At 44.3% G+C, this 20,637-nt stretch overlaps 1 protein-coding gene and 1 long non-coding RNA gene across 2 annotated transcripts in view; one reads left to right on the forward strand and one right to left on the reverse strand.

The window, feature by feature from the left end:
* Positions 1-20,637, reverse strand: part of Myo3b (myosin IIIB) — a 336,609-nt gene that overhangs the window by 227,515 nt on the left and 88,457 nt on the right. The window contains exon 7 of the mRNA XM_021150395.2: positions 9,970-10,035. Coding sequence (XP_021006054.1) covers positions 9,970-10,035 — 66 coding nt within the window. The remainder of the gene's footprint in view (positions 1-9,969; positions 10,036-20,637) is intronic.
* Positions 6,245-7,436, forward strand: LOC147005900 (uncharacterized). The gene is made up of 3 exons (XR_015045291.1): positions 6,245-6,350; positions 6,802-6,862; positions 7,182-7,436. It is a non-coding gene; the product is annotated as an uncharacterized LOC147005900 (long non-coding RNA).

Consider the following 20,637-nt stretch of genomic DNA (forward strand, 5'->3'; position numbering starts at 1 on the left):
AGGACCAGTGCATCCCACCTGGCCAGACACACAGTATCTGACAGTCAGCTTTAAGTGAAACCTACTGTAAGGCCTGGGGTGTTGCTCAGTGGTTATAACAGCTCATGTGTGAGATCCTGGGTTCGATCTCTGGTACCATTGAATTGGGGAAAGCTTAATGAAAAACGTATTATTTGTACCTCTCTCACAGATACATTCAAATTGATCTAATAGTTTCTATTTTAGTTCTCATGAATCTGGTAGGATTTCTAAATGTAAGCAAATTGGCTTTCTTTGGCTAAATGAAATTTACTACATTTTTGTTTCACTGTGAAGGGTTTCCACATGGAAAACTTAGTCAAAATTCAAAAGAAATGTAAGCTCTAATACCACAGAGAATGAGCAACAAGCCCATAGCAGATATCACTAAATGGCACTAGTCCATAGCTATATTGCTAGAGACCATGGTGATCTATGGTCTATCTTCTCAACACAGCTTGATGAAGGTGATCTACTGCTCAGTACTTGGTGCAAGGTGATATCTGCTTGCCATATCTCTTTAAGATAATATGTTCCTCTTAAAGAGGTTTATGTGGCCAAGACATCTTAATGCCTAGCCCTCTATCAAGGTCCACAAATCATTGACAGTTATAGAAATTCCCCATTTTACTATTGTGCAGTGTGTTTGAGAGGGAGGACTTAACATAAGCCTTAATAATGAATATATAACTGACAAATACAACACCCAAATTTGTCTGTCTGTCTGTCTCTGTCTCTGCCTCTCTCTCCCTCTCTCTCTAGATACCTACTTTCTCAGGTTAGGCCCCATCATGCCTTATCTTAGCTAATTTCATCTGCAAAGGCCTGTTACCACATAAAGTCTTATCTGAGGTACTGAGGATGGAGCCACATGGCTTTTGAGGGATACGGTTCAATCCCCACCTTGAATAACAAAAGTGAAGTGCAGGACACTGCTGGAGCCTGGTGATTTAAGCTTCTGTACTAAGTTAAAGACAGAATTCCTATTATCTCATTAAAATATCTATTTTAAAATAAAACTATTTTTGAACCCAATAAATACCCCTTCAATCCAAAATCAAATCATGCTGGGCATAATGACATACATCTACAACCCTAGAGTTTAGGAGGCTGAGGCGGGAGGATCTTGATTTCTAGGCAACCTCTGCTATATTAAGGCTGGAAAAATGTAGGACTGGCACATGGGCCTGCCTTTCCTTCTCTTTTTTTTTTTTTTTGAACTCATTTTTAAAAATATTTTTATTACATCTTTTCCTCAATTACATTTCCAATGCTATCCCAAAAGTCCCCCATACCCTCCCCCCCACTTCCCTACCCACCCATTCCCATTTTTTTGGCCCTGGCGTTCCCCTGTACTGGGGCATATAAAGTTTGCAAGTCCAATGGGCCTCTCTTTCCAGTGATGGCCGACTAGGCTATCTTTTGATACATATGCAGCTAGAGACAAGAGCTCTGGGGTACTGGTTAGTTCATCATGTTGTTCCACCCGTAGGGTTGCGGATCCCTTCAGCTCCTTGGGTACTTTCTCCAGCTCCTCCATTGGGGGCCCTGTGATTCATTCCCTAGCTGATGCCTTTCCTTCTCTAATTACAGTCCTAACTGACCCAGAGCCAGCTTTCCTTCTTCCCCACCCACTCCCCATCCCAGCCTGCAGAAGCCACAATGTGGAAGGGACCGCAGAACAGCACCAGTCAGGGAACAGCTGAGTGTTACTTGGATGCAGGAAAGCTCTTGGGAAGAACCCCAGGAGAGCAGCCACTCCAGGAGCCCTACCAGTGGCCCACTACTTTCCATCTCTTCCAGATCAGCATGGCTGAGATTATAACAGCTCTTCCTCAACCTCAGATACTCGCTCTGCTGTATGACTCGGCCTTGTGGGTCCCACTCATCTTCCTTCCAGACTCTTAGCAGCTGTTTGGAAGAATAGCCATCCTTAACAATTGCTGGCTGTTGCTCTGGCTGTCTGGAACCAGGCACCTTCCTATCCAAATTCATACAAATGGCTGTCCCCTTTATTTAGGGATAGTGGCCACTTAGGGACATGTTGGGCCCACTGTTGCCCAACCCAGTGACCATTTCTTATCTACTTTTGCAACAAGATGTGACCACATGATACAGTCACAGCAATAATTATGCAAAGCTGCCAGAAAGTTAAAATGCCCATCAGGAAATCTAAATTTGATATCTCTTAGAAGTGTAACCTTGAAACTCATAACTTTATTCTTCTCATGAAGGGAGGGAAAAAAATCTCAATTTTTCAAAACAGATCAATGCATGTGAGGAGGGCAAGGGAGAGTTTGTTAGGTTTTAATTTAGAGTATTTCGACCTTTTCCATGAGTTTTCACTAATCCACTAATTCCCGGTAGCTCCAGAGATGCTAATTAATTCAAGAAGCCACAATAGCTAATCATTGGCTAAATAAATCCAAAACGAAGAGTGTGTCTGGAGATACTGCTGCTCATTTTAATTAGAATTACCAACGTGAAAAGTAGTGTAAATAAAGGTTACCGTGGACCCACTCCGCTCCAGGAGGAGTTAACCATTTGCACGGTTCCTGGGGTCCTAACAAGATGTAAAAACCAGAGAACTCTGCAGACCACAGTAGGACTCTAGGTTAGGATATGTACAGTTGTGTGCAGTTCCCCGATACTAGAAAGCCAGGTAGAATTAAGTAGCCTTGAACAACAGAGTGGAGAAAGACAAGAGCTCAGAACTGTTGGCTTGAGGAAAATTCAGCTAAAGCCAAGAGCACGGCCTGTCCTCAGGCAGACCTGCAGAGCAAGCAAGAGCTGTAAATGTGGGTCTTTGTCTTTAAGGGTTAAATAAGTGGAACACCCTTTCTCAAGGTCAGCGATAGCATCTTAATGATATTCAGGGCAGCTGTTTATATCTATCGGAGTGTCATCAGAAGGCTACTGAAAAGAAGCCCCAACATTTTGTGACTGGCTGGCAGGTCTCAGGCATGATACTTAGTTGAGGACAGTCATGGCTTACATGTCAGCCATCAACTAGGGGACTAGAAACACTCCCCCGAAACACAGAAACTGTAGAGAAGTCGGTGAGGACCCTTCTGAGTTTCCTTAAGTGACATGTATCTTGCACTACACCTGGGAAGAAGAAGATCACACTGAGAGGCTGAGGAGAATCTGTGGACAGACAGACCTCGCTGAGTCCCCCCACACACACATTTATCAAAGACCCCCTTTTCCTCAGTGCTACTTTTTTTCATTCTTCATGAAAACAAGGAGCACACAGGCTGCCCTGGGTCTTGGGATCTTCATTTCTGGAAGTTACCTAACCTAATGCTTACATTAAAGACAGTTGCAGGGCTTTTCTTATTAACCGTCCTTTTGTCAGAGGGGTGTCCTCCATAAATCTTGGAATCAGTGAGAAGACACAAGACTTTTCTTCCCTATGCTACCAGAGCAGCCACCCAGAGCAGCAGTTTGTGGGGGTGATCACCACTCATTAACTTTTGGGCTGAGCAGCCAGACTGTTCTTGGTGGATTTCTCTTGAAGCAAGCCCATCTTTATTGTCTGCCTAATCATCTCAAAAAGCCACTGATGTCCTGAAACTGACTCCTACTACAACCTCAAAAGTGTGAGAGACAAATACCTCCTGGCTGGGAAAGTAGTTTTACTATTTAGACCAATGGCCTTAAATTAGGTTGAACTTAAAGGGGAGAGGAGGTCTCCCTGGGGACCAAGGTGAAGTTCGCAAATGAAAATTACTGTTATCTTACCAAAAGGCTACTTCTGCAGGGAGCCTCTTAGCAAGTAGCCGCAGTCTGGCCCATATTTGAACCAGATAGACTTGTTATGCAAATAGCTCCAGCCATTGGGGAAAGGGCTGATAATGAAATCGCTGCAAAGCCAGCCACTTATTATAGCGGTGACAAAAAACATCAGGCAGGGTCCCAGCACATGGATAAAGAGCAGTGCAGAATTTATGCGAGTACTGTGTTTAATTTATCATAACTAAGCTGTCAGGAGGCATGCTTTGACAAATGTGTAACTAACTCATATAAATGAGTCAATTATCACCAACAACCAAGGTTCAGAACCAGCCAGGGTTATGGGGGCTTCCTTTTTTCTCTTTTTAACTCCAAGACAGGTTTGCTAATAGGATTTCAGGCTTTTAGGACTTTTTTTTTTTAAACTTGTCTTTTCTCCTTGCTGCCAAATAAGGAGGCTAAAAAAACACTATCTCAGCATATCTCAGCATTCCTGACCCTGCCTATTCGGCTATAGGCTGTAGCCAGATGCCATGGCGATTCAGAACCATGTTCTCCAGCCCTCTGGTAAGCAGTCCCAGTGACTCTTGTCCCAGTGACACCCATGCCTGTGTGTCCCATAGGTCATGTGTTTTGAATGCTTTCTCTGCAGCTAATGGTACTTTTGGAGGAAGTGGTGGAGCCTTTTGAAGGTGGGGCTTCTCTAGAAGACCTGGCTCACTGGTGTGTGGACCAGGACTTTTGTCAGCTCCACCTCTGCCTGAGCATTCTCTGCTTCTTGATGAGAACCATGCAATGAGAAGTGGCTGCAAGCTCCCACCACACAGGTGGAGCCTCCGCCATGATGGAGAAGATCCCCAAACCATGAGCCAATGAGAAAAGGAACACACTAACAACCTCACTTTGGTTCAGAGGTCACAAGGCAACAGAGTATCAGAGGGTGTTAAAGCTGTGGCTCCCCAGTTAAGAGCACGAGTGAGCGCAGGAGTGAGCGGCTCTTCCAGAGGTTCTTAGTTCAATTTCCAGTACCTGTAGAGGCTCACAACAGTCTGTGGTCCCATGGGATCTGACTCTTTCTTCTGATGTAAAATATACATATAAATAAATCAGAGAGAGAGAGAGAGAGAGAGAGAAAGAAGAAGAAGAAGAAGAAGAAGAAGAAGAAGAAGAAGAAGAAGAAGAAGAAGAAGAAGAAGAAGAAGAAGAAGAAGAAGAAGAAGAAGAAGAAGAAGAAGAAGAAGAAGAAGAAGAAGAAGAAGAAGAAGAAGAAGAAGAAGAAGAAGAAGAAGAAGAAGAAGAAGAAGAAGAAGAAGAAGAAGAAGAAGAAGAAGAAGAAGAAGAAGAAGAAGAAGAAGAAGAAACTTAAGCCAGGCAGTGGTAGCACACATCTTCAATCACAGCACTCAGGAGACAGAGACAGGTGGATCTCTGAGTTTAAGGCCAGCCTGGTCAACAAAGCAAATTCCAGGATAGCCAAGGATAAACAGAGAAACCCTATCTTGAAAAACAAACAAACAAACAAACAAACAATAACAACAATAAAACCCCACCCAATCAAATAACAACAAAAATAGGCATTACTAGCCAGGCTAAAGAGATAGTTCAGAGGATAAGAGTGCACACAGCTCTTGCAGAAAACCTGAGTTCAGTTCCCAGCATCCACAACAGGCAGCTCACAACTGCCTGTAACTCTAGCTCCAGGGGAATCTGATGCCCTCTTCTGGCCTCCAATGGCACCTGTAGTCATATACCCAAAGCACATACACACATAGTAACAATAATAAAATCTTTTAAAGAAGATATTTCTAGCCTTGTTTATTTCTAGAGCAAATCTAGGCAGTGACCCTCGTGGCTTATTCTATAAAGGGAAATGAATCAATTATCTGAATGATTCCACCTTAAAACAATTTTACTCAAACTCTCAAGATATTTTCTTTCCTAACTAGTACCTCCAGTGATGAAAGGCTTATAGTTGGGAGGTGTTTATTCCCCATTTGTTTCTCTCAAAAGGAGCTGGTAAGTACAAAAGCAAACAGGAGCTCTCAAAATAGACATTTCCAATGCATGGTGTGTCAGTGTTTACAGTCAGCTGCAGATTTGGATAAGCCTAATGGAATCATGTTGGTCGTAAGTGCATTTGGTAGCTGAGCGATAGCAGGCTACACAGCAGGCAGTCTCATCTACAAAGTCAAAGGATGGGTCTAGGGATGAGGCAGAGATGCTAAGCGTGTCCAGCACTTACAGAGACTGGGCACGGTAGTACATGCCTGTGATCCTAGCTCTCAGGATAAGAAAGCCAAGGCCACCACTAGTTACATATCCAACTTTGATGGCAACCTGAGACATATGAAACCCTGTCATGGGGTAGGGGTGGGAGGCAGTATTTAGAAATGACAGACAGGTTTCTTTTTTCTTTTATTTTTAAATATATATATTTATATTATTATATTATATATATATATTTATATATATTCAATGGTTCAGATTTATTACTAAGAAGACTGCAGAAGAAGAATACATGGTTGAAGAATCTAAGATGCTATGGAGAAAGTTGGATCGGAGGCACGTGGTCAAGAAAGAACTTGGAACCACATGTGGTATTTTCATTATAGAGGAAATAAGATAATACATTAAAGAAAGAGAAGCTCGCTGGGCCTGGTGGTACAGACCTATACCACCAGCTACTTGGGAAGCTAAGACAGGAGAATAACAAATTAAAAACCTGACTAGATTTCAGAGTGTTCCAGCCAGTCCAGGTAACTTAACGACTGATAGAGATCAATGTAGAGAACTTTCCTAGCATGCCTGAGGTCTTAGGATTAATTTTCAGTACCAAAGATGGAGAGGAGTTGGGGGTGGGTGGGTGAGGAAATATAATAGGGGGAGTGATGATGTGTTTTCATATCTCAAATTAATAATAAAACACATAGTCACCCAAGTTCCATTTGCCTTCTCAGCTTATTAAAACTTATCAGGGTCTTTCCCTCTGTGTTTTCATTAAGAGGTCCTTCTTTCTTTGCTCCTGATTGTTTTCTCTGTCTGCCTTAGTTAGAGTTTTACTGATGTGAAGAGACACCATGACCATGGCAACTCTTATAAAGGAAAACATGTAAGTGGGGCTGGCTTACAGTTTCAGAGGTTCAGTCAATTATCATGGCAGGAAGCATGGCAGTGTGCAGGCAGGCATGGTGCTGGCAAAGGAGCTGAAAGTTCGTCTGGATCCCCAGGCAGCGAGAAGAAAATAGTCACACTGGGCCGGGCTTGAGCATTTCAGACCTCAGAGCCCACCCTCAGTGATATACTTCTTCCAACGAGGCCACACCTCCTTATAGTGTCACTCCCTACCAGCCTATTTGGGGGTGGGGGGCATTTTCATTCAAACCACCTCACTCAAAGGCATTGTTTTCTGCGTTTGCTCTCCTTTTCAGTGTTCCAGACCTTTCAAGATCTAAAGTAACTTAGGATAAGTACAACTGGAAACACCAACACTGGAAAACATAACCAGATTAGAATCGACCTCCCATGGGACTTGCCAGATGGAAACAAAGAATAGGGAGACACTCTCTAGCCAGCACAACTCTAGAAGTGTTCACTTGCCATCAGCTGTGTATCTTACCCTTAAATTCATGGAAGCAACACTGCTGGCTCAAGAATACAACCATACTCTTGAAAAAAAGACACTTAAGCCGAACTTGTGAGTCAAATCACATCTTTGCAGAGTGGTGGAATGGGAAGCTGTATTTGTGAATATGTAATGGATTTTTCTAGGCCAGCTTCAGAGAAGGTTGATCAAGGTTATCTGTGCAGCAATGACACGAAAGGGAAAATCTTTGGATCCAGATCTCTCTCTCTCTCTCTCTCTCTCTCTCTCTCTCTCTCTCTCTCTCTCTCTCTCTCTCTCTCTCTCTCTCTCTCTGTCTCTCTTTCTGTCTCACTCTCTGTGTCTGTGTCTCTGTCTCTCTCTCCTCCCACCCCCACCCCCCCACGATGCTCTGAAATGTGGTACAAGCCACTGCCACATTTGTCTTTGGCTCTTCCATTTCCTCTATTCCCTCTGTCTCTTCCTGTAGGTCCCAGCTCTCAGAAGTGGTCCTTTCTCAGCTCCCACACGAGCGTTGTCCACCTACAAGGGTCTGTAGCCAGTCACTCTGATTTGTGGCAATCCCACTCATTCTGCAGTGAGGGGAAGAATGATGAAGTCAAGCTGAAGGGCAAGGGTATGTCCTCCAGTCTGGCCCTGATTTCACTCTCCAGCACTGCCTCTCTCGTTAGCATTCTCTGAGTCTTCCCTTGACCCCTAACTTCGCAGTCACCTTCCAGCACCATGTCTCTTGGTAGTATTCTCTGAGTCCCCTCCTCCCACCTCCCCTCTCTTCTGTACGGAAGGACAAGACATGGGTCCAGGAGGGATTAGACAAACAAACAATTTTCAGGACCCTGAGCTCTGTTGCATTTGAAATGGAAATGAAATACAAACTCAGACTCTCACGCAAACTCCTTTGGGGTCAAGCATGTTTAGAATTCTAAAGTTGATCAAATTTTAGACAGCCAAACTGCTACATTTGCTGCCCATTATGTAACATTGCAGAAGGATCTAGGCCAGCACACTATCATCAAATAGGAAAATATCTGCATTGAAACATGAATATTCACACGAAGAAAGATAATGACTATAAATAACCCCTCATCAGTTCAGGGCACATGTTGCCCGCCCCCCATCAGGTCACTTAAGGTCAAGGCTTTGCTGCTGGATGAATCAACGACAAAATAACTTCTATTTTTGGGGCTCTTTGGATTTAGGGATTGTGGGTAAAGACTGTAGATCTAGACGGTGATGAAGGAGGATGATCCTGTTTGATTTGTTACTATAACTCTTTATAGAAGATAAGACTGCACATAATCATAAATAAGGGGGGAGTGTGTTTTCCTCCCCTACATTCTATTTATCAGCAGCTGTGGTCATTTCCTCTCTGCTGCCACCGTCTCTGGAGCTCTTGTTAGATGCGAGTGTTGGGGCATCTATTCCCAGCTCTCGTATCTGGGAGTGCCTGGTAACGATCCCTTCTCCCTCCATCACTGAGTCCTCATGTAGAGCTTTGGGGCTTCCTCACGCCAAAGCTCCCTAATCTTCCGTGGATTTTTACTAATGTGGCCCTCTCCCAGGACCAGGTCCCAAACCCATGATCTCAGCACTGAGTCCCTCTTTGCTCTCTCTGCTAGTCTGATGGTCTCAGTGTTAGTACACTGGCCTGGTGGTGTGCCTCCTTCCCAGCAGGGGTCTCACACCACTCAGCAGGGTTTTCCTCTTGTTCTTGAGTGTTGGCTAGGACACCTTACCTTGATGCCTTAGGCCAAAGATCCTACCTTTCTCCTCTTGGAAAAGGATGCCCGAGGCCTTTAGCAAAATCCCTAGAGCAAAGCCCAGAGAGCCAACTGCCATCTCTGTAAAGACTGCAATTTTCTGTCTGTTTTCCCAGAGCAGGCATCAGTTAGAGACATCAGTCCCTCTTCTTCTTTTTTTTTTTTTCTTATTAGGTATTTTCTTCATTTACATTTCAAATGCTATCCTGAAAGTCCCCCATATCCTCCCCTCTCCCCCCTCCTACCCACCCACTCCACTTCTTGGCCCTGGCATTCCCCTGTACTGAGGCATATAAAGTTTGCAAGACCAAGGGGCTTCTCTTTCCACTGATGGCCAACTATGCATATACATATGCAGCTAGAGACACGAGCTCTGGGGGTACTAATTAGTTCATATTGTTGTTCCACCTATAGGGTTGCAGACCCCTTTAGCTCCTTGGGTACTTTCTCTAGCTCCTCCATTGGGGGCCCTGTGTTCCATCCAATAGCTGACTGTGAGCACTTCTGTGTTTGCCAGGCACCGGCATAGCCTCACAAGAGACAGCTATATCAGGGGCCTTTCAGCAAAATCTTGTTGGTGTATGCAATGGTGTCTACGTTTGGAGGCTGATTATGGGATGGATCAGTCCCTCTTCTACAGAACAGTCTGCTAATGCAGACTGGGAATGGTTGGCACCAAATGAAACTCCTTATTCTTCAGATTCTGTAGAGGCTCCTAAAACTGTTTACTAGAGCAACCCCTGGGTCACAGCTAGCAGGCTCAGCCAGCACTGAGCAAGTTCCCCAGCTTGGATTTCTGGAATTGCATGTAGAGGCCTGGCTGCATAGGCAGTTCGCAGAGGAAGGCATACTCACTGAGAAATGAAGTGGTTAAATTCCTCACACCAGCTGTCAGGGTGCAGCAAAGTGGGTGGAGGGTTTCTGAAAGAAAAAAGAAAAGCAGTGTTTACTTTTCATTAAAGTAAACTGAGGTTTGATAAAGGGCAGAATATCAACTGGTGTTTGTGGGTGCCCTTCTAAGCAGCTGGGGAAGACAATCGTCTCCGCACCTTTCAGGTGGGAATCGTTCCCTTGTGGGAACTCCCAGAGGCCCAGCCCCTGCTCCTGGGCTCACTCATTTTCCCCTGTTGAAGAGCACTTTCTCCTGACCTCAGTGCTAGTGAGAGGCCTACAGAGCAAGGCCAGCTTCAGGAGCAGACACTCTAAGGAGCAGCCAGCCAAACACACAAACCATTGTATCTGAGAGCAGAGGATTATGGGTGCTGTAAGAAATCTATAAGCACAATGCTTAGGGCCTCAGAGAAATAGACTTTTAATTATGCAGAGTTTTCAGATCATTATGGTGCCATTTGAATTAATTATGTGACGCATCTAAAGCCTACTCATGATTGCATCAGTCACATTTTAACTGTTTCCTACGTGCCAACCTCTGCAATAGGCAGAGGAGAAATCGAGAGCCTTAAAACGGTGCCCCAGCTTCTAAGATGCTCTCGGAGGAAGGCAGACACATTCCATGCCCAACTACGGGGGATCCATGAGAACAGAACAGTATCAGGAAAGTCCTGAGGTAAGGGTCTCACTAGACCACCTTATGCTGAGAAAACAGCAGAGGGGAAAAGAAAGAGACTCAAATGTATTTAGTAGTTCCTAAAGAAGATTCACATATCACACAGAAGTGAGCCTGGGGCTTTGGCTCAGTGGGTAAGGTGCTTGCTCTGCAAGCAAGAGGACCTGCACTTGAATCCCTACCACCCACACAAAAGTGAGGCATGGCTGCAAGTGCCTATAATGCCAGCTTCAGAAGTGGGGTAGTGCAGTCAGGCACATCCTGGAAGCTTCCTGAGCACTCAGCCTAGCCAAAATGGTGAGATTCAGGTTCAGTGAAAGACTCTGTCTCCAAAAGCAAAGTGAGAGGCTCTAGAGGAAAACACCAGATATCTTTGAGTTCTACATGAGTGTACATGGGCACATGAAACTCTTCCTTGCACAAACATTCCCGCACACACATACTTGTGCATGCACACACACACTCACACACACCAGAAGTGAACTGACCTTACTCCTTGTCATTAGTGGAAATAAGGGCTGTTGGACAAACTGAGTTCAGTAAATAAAAGAACATTTCCACACACCCAAGTCACAACCGTACAGTTTAAGCCCATTATATCTAATCTCTGGTTTTGCTCGAGTACTAACTGCTTCTTAAAGCAGAATCCTGCTTAGCTTCCAGGGATGGAGGCATGAGACGCTTTAGGAACAGTTAGAGATAGAAAGTGTTTCCCATAACATGATTGCAACACCTGACGTTCCTACCAATAACAAAGACTGCAAGTTCCTGGGCATCATGGTGCTGAATGCGGCTGTATGACTGAATGCTGGCCAATGATGTACAAATCAAATTTTTCCATGGTGTTTCCAGAAAGTCTAGTCAAAGAGAACAGACACACTCCCTCTTTTCTTCACTGCTGTGCATCGGTGTGCTGAGCCTGGCTGGTGTATGGAATAAAGGAGCTAGCAGGTCCGAGATGCAGAATAACCAACTTTTCTTTGGATAAAACTTACGGGCATTCAATGCAATGTAAGATGAAGATGGATCTGAAGGAAAACAGTTTGAATTTGGCCTCAATGCCTGAGGTTTGTAGCTAAACTTAGAGAAAGCCCACGGTCACAGACAGCACTAAAGCCACATGAGGTTTACCTCTGGCCTCTATATGCACACTCACACATGTACGTACACACACACACTCACACACACCCTTTACACATATAAACACATGCACACAAAGCAAGAGGTGGAAAGAGTCACAGTGAAAGAAACCTCTCTCCTGCTGCCTGTGAAGATGGAGCAAGTGGGCCATGGAGCCGGGGATGCAGGCACCCCCTGCAACATGGAGCTGAGCCTCAACTGTTACTCAGAAAAAATGAGGGACCCTCGGTTCTATGCACACAAGGGGCTGAATGTGCTTATAACTTGAGGGAGCAAGAAAGCAAATTATTCCCTAAGCCTTAGGAAAAGTACACAGCCCTGCTGACTGCGTGGGTTTTGCCTCATGGAGACACGTCAGATTTCCAAGCTACGGAACTGTGGGATAATAAATTTGGATTGTTTTAAGCTGCGAAGTTCAGGGTAATTTGCTATGATAATAACAGAGATCGAATACATCCATCAAGCACCATGTCCTCTCTACTATACTTCTGAGTTCCTCTTTCATGTAACAAGCCAGCCATCTGTCATCTCAGCCCACACTTCTCCAGGAGCCTCTATGTTTCCTCCTCCTCTCCACTTCCACTCGCTGCAGTCCAGCTGGTGTCCAGTGGTGAGAATTTCCCCAATACACATTTGACCTTGTTGTGTCTTGGTTCAAATTTCTTTGCAGATCCACGCTTCCAACATGGTCAAATCTTAGCTCCTTTGCATAATGTATAGGTTATCTTTCTTAGCTACCCATCCATTTCAAGCCATGTCCTCCATCCAGAACCTGTAGCTCCCACTAGATTCTCTCCTTTACTGCCTCAGATCCATTGTACATGGCGAATCTCCACAATTTGTCCACCTGGTGGGCTCATTGTTCATTCTTCATGCCTATCTAGCATGCTTAATACAATAGCATTCTGTAGGGTTTTTTTTTTTAACTTTATTTATTTTTATGTTTATAAATGTTTTGCCTGCCTGTAGGTCTTTGTAACACAGGTGTGCTGGTGCCTCAGAAGCTGGGAGAGGGTGTCAAATCTCTCTGGACTAGAAGTACAGTTGTTTGTGAACCACAATGTAGGTACAGAGAATTGAAGCCAGGTCCTCTGGAAGAGCAGCTCATACTCTTAACCACTGAGCCAGACACAGTATCCTATAAATGTTTGATGACTAAGTGACTACTTGAATAAATACACAGATGTTAAGTAAGAAATAGTGCCAGGAATCAGTATAACTTGGCCCCCAAAGTAGCACAAGAACTAGTAAAGCATGGAATAGCCCTTTTGAATGAAAGCAGATCCTGAGTAAATTATCCACAGTAAGCAGGGAGATATTGAAGGAAAGAATGCTGACTTGAGTTGAACTTGACCTATAATCCTCAGTCCGCACTGTAGCAGCCCAAATGTGCCCACATCCTTGAACCTATCTGTGTTTGTTTACTTATCTTGTTGCTGCAACAAAACACCTGACAAAAGCAACTTCAGAAGGGGAGGGTTTACTCAGGCTCACAGTTTGAAGGACAGTCTGTTGTGGTGAGGACAGCATGGTAGTAAGAGGAAGAAGCAGCTGGCCTCATTGTATCCCCAGCAGGAAGCAGGCAATGGTGGTTTCTGGTGCTCACCTTTCTATACAAGGTTTCTCCTTTCTATAGAATCCAGGATACCAGCCTAGGGAATGATGCTGCCCACAGTTGGTGGTGGTGGTGCCAGCGTGGCAGGTGGAGTGGGAGGAAGTGTCTTCCTACTTCAGTTAACTTGATCAAGATAATCCCTCTAAGACCTGCCTAGAGATTTGTCTCCAACATGACAATGTACCCAGCCAACTGACAATCAATGCAAACTACCACAGTATCCAACAATTATAAACAATGACTTAAGCCCCATTGTAGGCATAGCTGACATCAGCCCAGTGTATACACTCCCATGGAGGGGTGGAGACGGAAGTTAAAGGCCAATATGAGTCATATTGAATTCTTGGTTCCCAGAACTTTGCAGGTCATCTTGCCATCCCCAAATCCTGTAAAATCAGGAGCTTCTATTCGCTTTCACGGGTGGGGAAAATACAGCTTCCAAAACATTTTCAGCTAGGATGATGGTTCTTGTCTCTAATCCCAGAATTTAGGATGATGCCTTTGAGGCCAACCTTGACTCCCCAGCGAGACCCTGCCTCTTCACTTCCATGCCTTACTTTTTAATTGGATTGATTTTTTATTAGTTATTTTTATTGAAAAATATTTATACATTATACTTTGATCATGTTTTTCCTGCCCAATTACTCCTAGGTCCTCCCTACCTCCCAACTCACTCAACTGTATATTAGTTCCCTCTTGCTATTAAAAAAAAAAAAACACCCAAACAAACAAAAACAAAACAAACAAAAACCACATGGCAATAAAACCCTATAAACAAACTCCTTTTTCTCTCTCTCCAAAATATCCAGAAAAAGTGAAAGAATCAGGCTTTAAGTTAAGACATTTCTTTCTTCAACGTCTATATACGCCACTGTTTTCTATTCATGAAGAGTCTGTTACTTCGGAAGATGAATTAAGTGAACATGTATGCAGAAAATGACAGAAACCAATTAGCAAGCAACCCTCAAGAAGGTACAGGATGAAGTTGTCAAAAACAGGAAACACATTCAGCAAGGGTGTGGAGAGAGGTCCCTCTACAAGGCCAAGTTCATTAAACTGCGTCTCCTGGGGTCTGTGAATTTTGAGACACGTCCTGAGCAGAGGGGCCATACAGCCATTTGCAAAGGAGGAGGATATTGTGGGGCGGGGGTGGGGGGATGTAGAGAGGAAGATGGAAGAAATGAAGTATGGTCCCTAGTTGTAGCCAACATACAGTTAAATACCTCACAATGTGTTCAAAAGGGATTCTTATTTACTCATAAAAGCAATAAACCAAGACATTTGGGTGCAATCAAACCGTTGGGAGAGTATTAACTACAGCCACGGAGCTGCCATTCTGACTACAATTAGTAGAGCCCATTAATGGAGTTAAATAGTTGGGCTTGTGCCTATATCTGGTCCCTCAGTATCACACCCCAATCCTCCTCAAATTGGCTGTTTTGCCCTAGATTGCATCTTGCATGTTCAAGCTTAATTCTTTTAAAATGTTTACATTTATTTGCGTTACACGATTCCATTTTACTATATAACAAATCCCTCCATTACAGAAACAATAGAGTAAAAAGCAAGATTCCCCCACCCCAACACCTAACTCCACCCTCCCCTACAGCAGTATGGTGAGTGTTCTTTCTTCAGACTTTTATGTGCATTTATTACAGTTGTGCTAAATATATATGTACTGATGTTTGTGCTGTAAGCATCTAAGTGCAGTGTGTATTTTATGATGTATTAATTTTCCTATTTATATTTTCTAGTAGTAGAAATGAGACTAAGTTTCTGGCAGTAGAAGTGTCCGGGCTCGGTGGCTGAAGAGATGGCTCAGCGGTTAAGAGCACTGACTGCTCTTCCAGAGGTTTTGAGTTCAATTCCCAGCAACCACATGGTGGCTCACAACCATCTGTAATGGGATTGGATGCCCTCTTCTGGTGTGTCTGAAGACAGCTACAGTGCACACATATACATAAAATAAATAAATCTTAAAAAAAAAAAAAAGAAGTGTCCTGGCTCTTTATTCTTTTCATCCTGAAATACCAATTAAAAACTCATCTCATGTCAACTCCATACCTCAACGGTGGTCCACGATGTAGTCATATCATAGTTTATTTAGCCATCACCTATTGGTAAACATATAGATTAACTCCATTTTTCTGGCTATAAGAAAGTTGAAGAAGCTTCCAATGTTATTTGTCACCTGTGGTTTCTAACTTTTAAAGGTTTCTTTGGGGGCTGGCGAAATGGCTTTAGTGGGTAAAGATGCTTGCCACGCAAGCCTGATGACCTGAGTTCAATCCTTGGGACCCACATAAAAGTTGAAGGAGAGAACCAACTCCATAAAGTTGTCCTCTAATCTTCACACATGTGCAGTAGCATACATGCACACGTGTGTGGGCATACATACACACACACACACACATTCACACACACTCTCACTCACACACATACATACAAATAAATAAATTCATTTTTAAAGGAAAGGCTCTTTGGTAGCAAACAGTTCTCACTGGCAAACACTTCCATCCTCTGAAGAAACTTCAATGCCGAGAGAGCTGACATTGCCTGCATGGCCTTCTGGGGATAACTCAGTGAACAATTCCAGAGTGGAGAAACTGCAGAACTCCACAGCACCAGAGGATGCACTGTGAATGGCAACTGGAGATGCTCAAGTCCACCAACATCAAGGTTTGAACCCCACTACGGGGTTCCTACCATTTGCAAGAACCTGACCAATAACATGACGCGGGCCAAGATCTGTTTAAAACTTACACACGCTATAATTATGCCAAAGGAGAATAAGTCCAAAATTTCAAAGCAATAGTTGATGACATTTCTTTAAACTCAAGACAAGATGATACAAAAACTCAATCTCATGGTAAACTACATCACCATCAAGAATGAACAGTTGCTCCAGGGTGGGAAAGATGCCTGTGCTAAATACTGTAGCCATTAGAAAGACTCCATTATCACTTCTATTCCTCGGGGAAAACAGGGGAGGAAGATGGAAGCTGTTTGCAAGCACACCAGGTGGGAGGGCTTCTGGAAGGAAGTGGGGACAAAAGGCACCAGAGCCATGTCACTTGTAGACCACCACCGCCTAAGTACAAGTTTTATGGTTAATATCAATGACAATTTCTTCCACAATAATAGTTCAAACTGAGGAAGGCGATAAGGGTGGGTATTTCTGAAGTTTCAAGCTTGTCTGTTCTTTCACTTTTCTCTCTTTGCAGGGGAGATGATGGGGTTTGAGACTGAGTCTTCCTCTGTTGCCTGTGTTGGTCTGGAGCTTGATCGTCTAAGTGCTGGGACTTCAGGCATGTGCCTCTGTGCCACACTGATTCTAATAGCCCTTATTAGCTTTACAAGTTCTCCTGTGTGCCAGGCTGGCCTCGGGCCCCTTGTGTAGCCAAGGCTGACCTTGGGCTTCTGAGCTTCCCTCCTCCATCTCCTAAATGCTGCAGTGGAAGAGAACATGAGCCCGTCACAGCTGGGTTCTCATTCTTAGTAATATTTTCCCCCTGTTCCTTAAGCAATGTCATCTGCAATGTTAGGCTACAGTCATTAAAAGGTAAAGTTACTCCATCAACGTGCATGGCTCCCAGTGAACCCATTCTTAATCACTTAGAGTCAGGAAGTGACACAGACTTCACTTCCTCTGGCTTGGAGTTCTGGATGAGTCAACCTCAAGTCATCTCAGAACCTCACATCTTCAGCAGTTAACATCACCCAGGCCTGTGCTAAAGACAGGGCGAGAGGGTGCCGGGTGAGGATGTAGGATGAGATGGTCACCAAACTTCATCAATCCTTGGCCACTACCCTGAATTTCAGTTCACAAAAGCCATAAGTGATGTTTCCCATTCTCTCTAAAACACACAAACCTCATTTCTCACTGTGTTCTCCTCACACAACATAAAAGAGCACAGGACACAAAGCAGTTCAGTCTTGCATACATGATGCAGACAAAGTGGAGGTAAAAGTAAATGCTGTCGAAAAACAAAAAAACAAAAACAAAACAAAACAACAACAAAAGAAGGACAGGTTGATGTGCGGCTTGCTGTTTGAGTCAATGTGGTCATTGGCTGGCATCTGCTCTTTAATTTTCTCCTTCAACAGGAACTCAGCAACACTATCATATCCAACTGTTACTGTCCATCATGACAGAGAACTCGACCTTGCCTCAGGGCTAGCTAATGACCTTTCTCCTACATGGCCCTTCACACAACTAGAAGCCAAAAGCCTATTCTTTTCTACACATAGTTTCTTGTTTAATTTAATTATTAAAATTGGGGGCGGGGGAGGAAGTCATGACACTTGTGTGGAGGTGAGAAGATGGCTTGCAGGAGTCAACGTTTCTCTTCTACCATGTAGGTTTCAGGGATCGAACTCAGGTCGTTAAGTCTTGGGAACAAGGCAAGAGAACCATTGACCCATCATGCCAGCCCTGCACAAGTGCAGTTCTTTAAGAATTTATAACTTTGGGACTGAGGAGATGGCTTAGTCTCAATAAAGTGCCTGCCACTCAAGCATGAGACCCTGAGTTCAGATTCCCATCCCTACATAAATGGCAGGCATACTAGCTTGTGTTTGTAACCTCAGAGCTCCAGAGCTTGGAACTTCCAGATCCCTAGAACCCACTGGACTCTCTGAACTGGTGAGCTGCAGGAAAAGGGAGAAAACTGTCTCAAACAATAAGGCAGTAAGGAACTGAGGAAGACACTGAACATCTACCTGTGACCTCCTGTGCACATGACCACACATATGCACATACACATACATGACTTCATTCTTTAAAAGAATTATTTACTTATTTTATGTATATGAGTACATTACTGCTGTCTTCACACACACCAGAAGAGGGCATCAGATCTCATTGCAGATGGTTATGAGCCACCATGTGGTTGCTGGGAATTGAACTCAGGACTTCTGGAAGAGCAGTCCGTGCTCTTAACCACTGAGCCATCTCTCCAGCCCCTACACATTCATGACTTTAAAGAAGTGTATTTCAAATCATGCTCTCTCTTTATCTCCTCATTATTAAAGCCTTAATTGTATATGTGGGTTTCTTGGAATTATACACTATAAAAGTGAATTTCTCTGTCATGTCTGAACATTCTGGATGTAAGCATCACTCCCTAGTTAGATTAGCCTCTTATGAGAAATTAGCTTTATATGAAGTAGGATGAGAGCCCAGTAATACAGTAGAAGATGAGGGTAGGCAAAGCCAGGCCTTCAACATGCCGTGATCCGCCTCCTCCCTCCGAGTGCTGTGGCTTTTTCTAGTAGTATGGTATTTAAACTCTTCATATGAAAATCACCAAGGCAGGGACAACCCTTGCATGGTCTGAGAAACAACTGGAATAAGATGAATAGTCAGCAGGTAGGATCTTGCACCTCCCTGTTGTCACTGAGGGAACTGACCTTGGAGGATACAGTTTTACTTCGAGGGGCTTTCTCAGATTGCAAGGCAGAGTTTGACAGCCATGGAGCTGGGCTGGACCACACTACAGGTACCACTCTTGCTGCAGAGATCTGACTACTGAGCTTAATACACCGAGACCGAGCAAACTGCAGGCAGATTGCAGGGAGAAACAAAGGATTCTCTGCCTGTTGTCCTCCTCCTGAAACTTCTCATGTTCAGAAATCACTTCGGGGAGCCCCCTTTCATCCATCAGTTTGGGTCCACTCAGGATTAGTTTGAACAGAGAGATGCTGATGGGATAGAAGTAACCAGAACACTAAAGAATATTGAATGAGTAGAAGCTGAGAGAAGCTGCTACCTCTAGCAAGGAATAAAATGGTCCGACTTATCCCAGCTGAGATCCAGGCCCACTGGGGAGGATACACTAGGAAGGACAGTGACCCTTGGTAACAGAAAGTTCTCTTTACAACACACAAGATAGGGCTGGCAGTCAGGAAAAGCTGTCGAGGCTCCCCAGGTAGCAGCCTTATTGGAGGTAAGTACCACACGGTGTTCAAATGTCACAGAGAGCCAAAGGGACCAGCATCAAGGGAAAAATAAAAGACCAGTGGCCTTTCCTCCTGCAGTGGCCTCCCAATGCCCTCTGGTGACAAAGCTTTGCATCTGACCCACAGCTGAGAAATGCTTAGAGTTCACAGAGCTGAAGGGCAGGAAGAACTTGTCTCCCAGTTCAGAAAGGAGGTAGAGGAGAGGCAAGACATAGGCCAGAGTGCTGTGGCCTAGCACCAGATCAGAAGGATTTCGCTCCTGGATCACAACAGGCAGCTTCAAGCCCAGAGCGAACCAGTTCTCTAAGTCCTGACACTTCATGCTTAAGATGTAATGAAGAGATTGTAGAGACCCCTCTTCTCCCAGTTAAAAAGCTTTAAAAACCTGTCTTGTCATGGGGCATAAAATTTCCTCATTAAGACTCATTGCTTTCTCTCCTGGCAGTTCTTTATTAGAATGGGATCATTCCAGGACACATCCCATCAGATACCTTTAAACTGTCCTAGATGTAGATGCCAGTGAGGAATCAAATGTAAAGGCTGAAGGACCAATGACCACAAGTATTCTCTCCCTCTCCCCCTCCCCCTCCCCCTCCCCCTCCCCCTCCCCCTCCCCCTCCCCCTCCCCCTCCCCCTCCCCCTCCCCCTCCCCCTCCCCCTCTCCTCCCTCCCTTCTCTGTATGTGGATTGTCTATGTGTCTCTGTGTATTTGTCTCTCTGTCTCTTTGTCTCTCTGTCTCTTTGCCTCTCTCTGTCTCTTTGTTTCTGTCCACCCCCCCAACCCCCTTTCTCATTCCTTGACCTCTAAGATTTCTTTCATCATAGGCAGGAAAAGGAGTCAAGGAAAACCAAGTGCTTCAAAGCTCTAGTGTCAGGATCCTGGCCACAGAAGGGAGCCCCCTTCTGTCCTGGGGCCTTGGTTTTTTGTTTTTTTTTTTGTTTTTTTTTTTTTGGTCACTGTCACTGTGAATGTTGTTAGTTGGTTGGAAAGAAGCTGATGAGGACAGACAGTGGTTCCATGTCCTTGTAGGCAAACCTCAGGCTTTCCTGTAAACTATTTTTATCCCTGCAGATTTAATACTATTTCTGGATTCTGAGCCATGACAATATTAACTAACATTCCTTGAGAGCCTACTACTTATAAGCATTCTGCTGAGAGTCCAGCGCTCACACCGACCCCATACGGTAAATAAACAAGGGAAGGGAGGCTTTACAAAATCCAGAAGCTGGCCGGGCAGTG

Source organism: Mus caroli, unplaced genomic scaffold, assembly GCF_978045245.1.
Source record: "Mus caroli unplaced genomic scaffold, Mus_caroli_1 scaffold_2, whole genome shotgun sequence".
Taxonomy (NCBI): domain Eukaryota; kingdom Metazoa; phylum Chordata; class Mammalia; order Rodentia; family Muridae; genus Mus; species Mus caroli.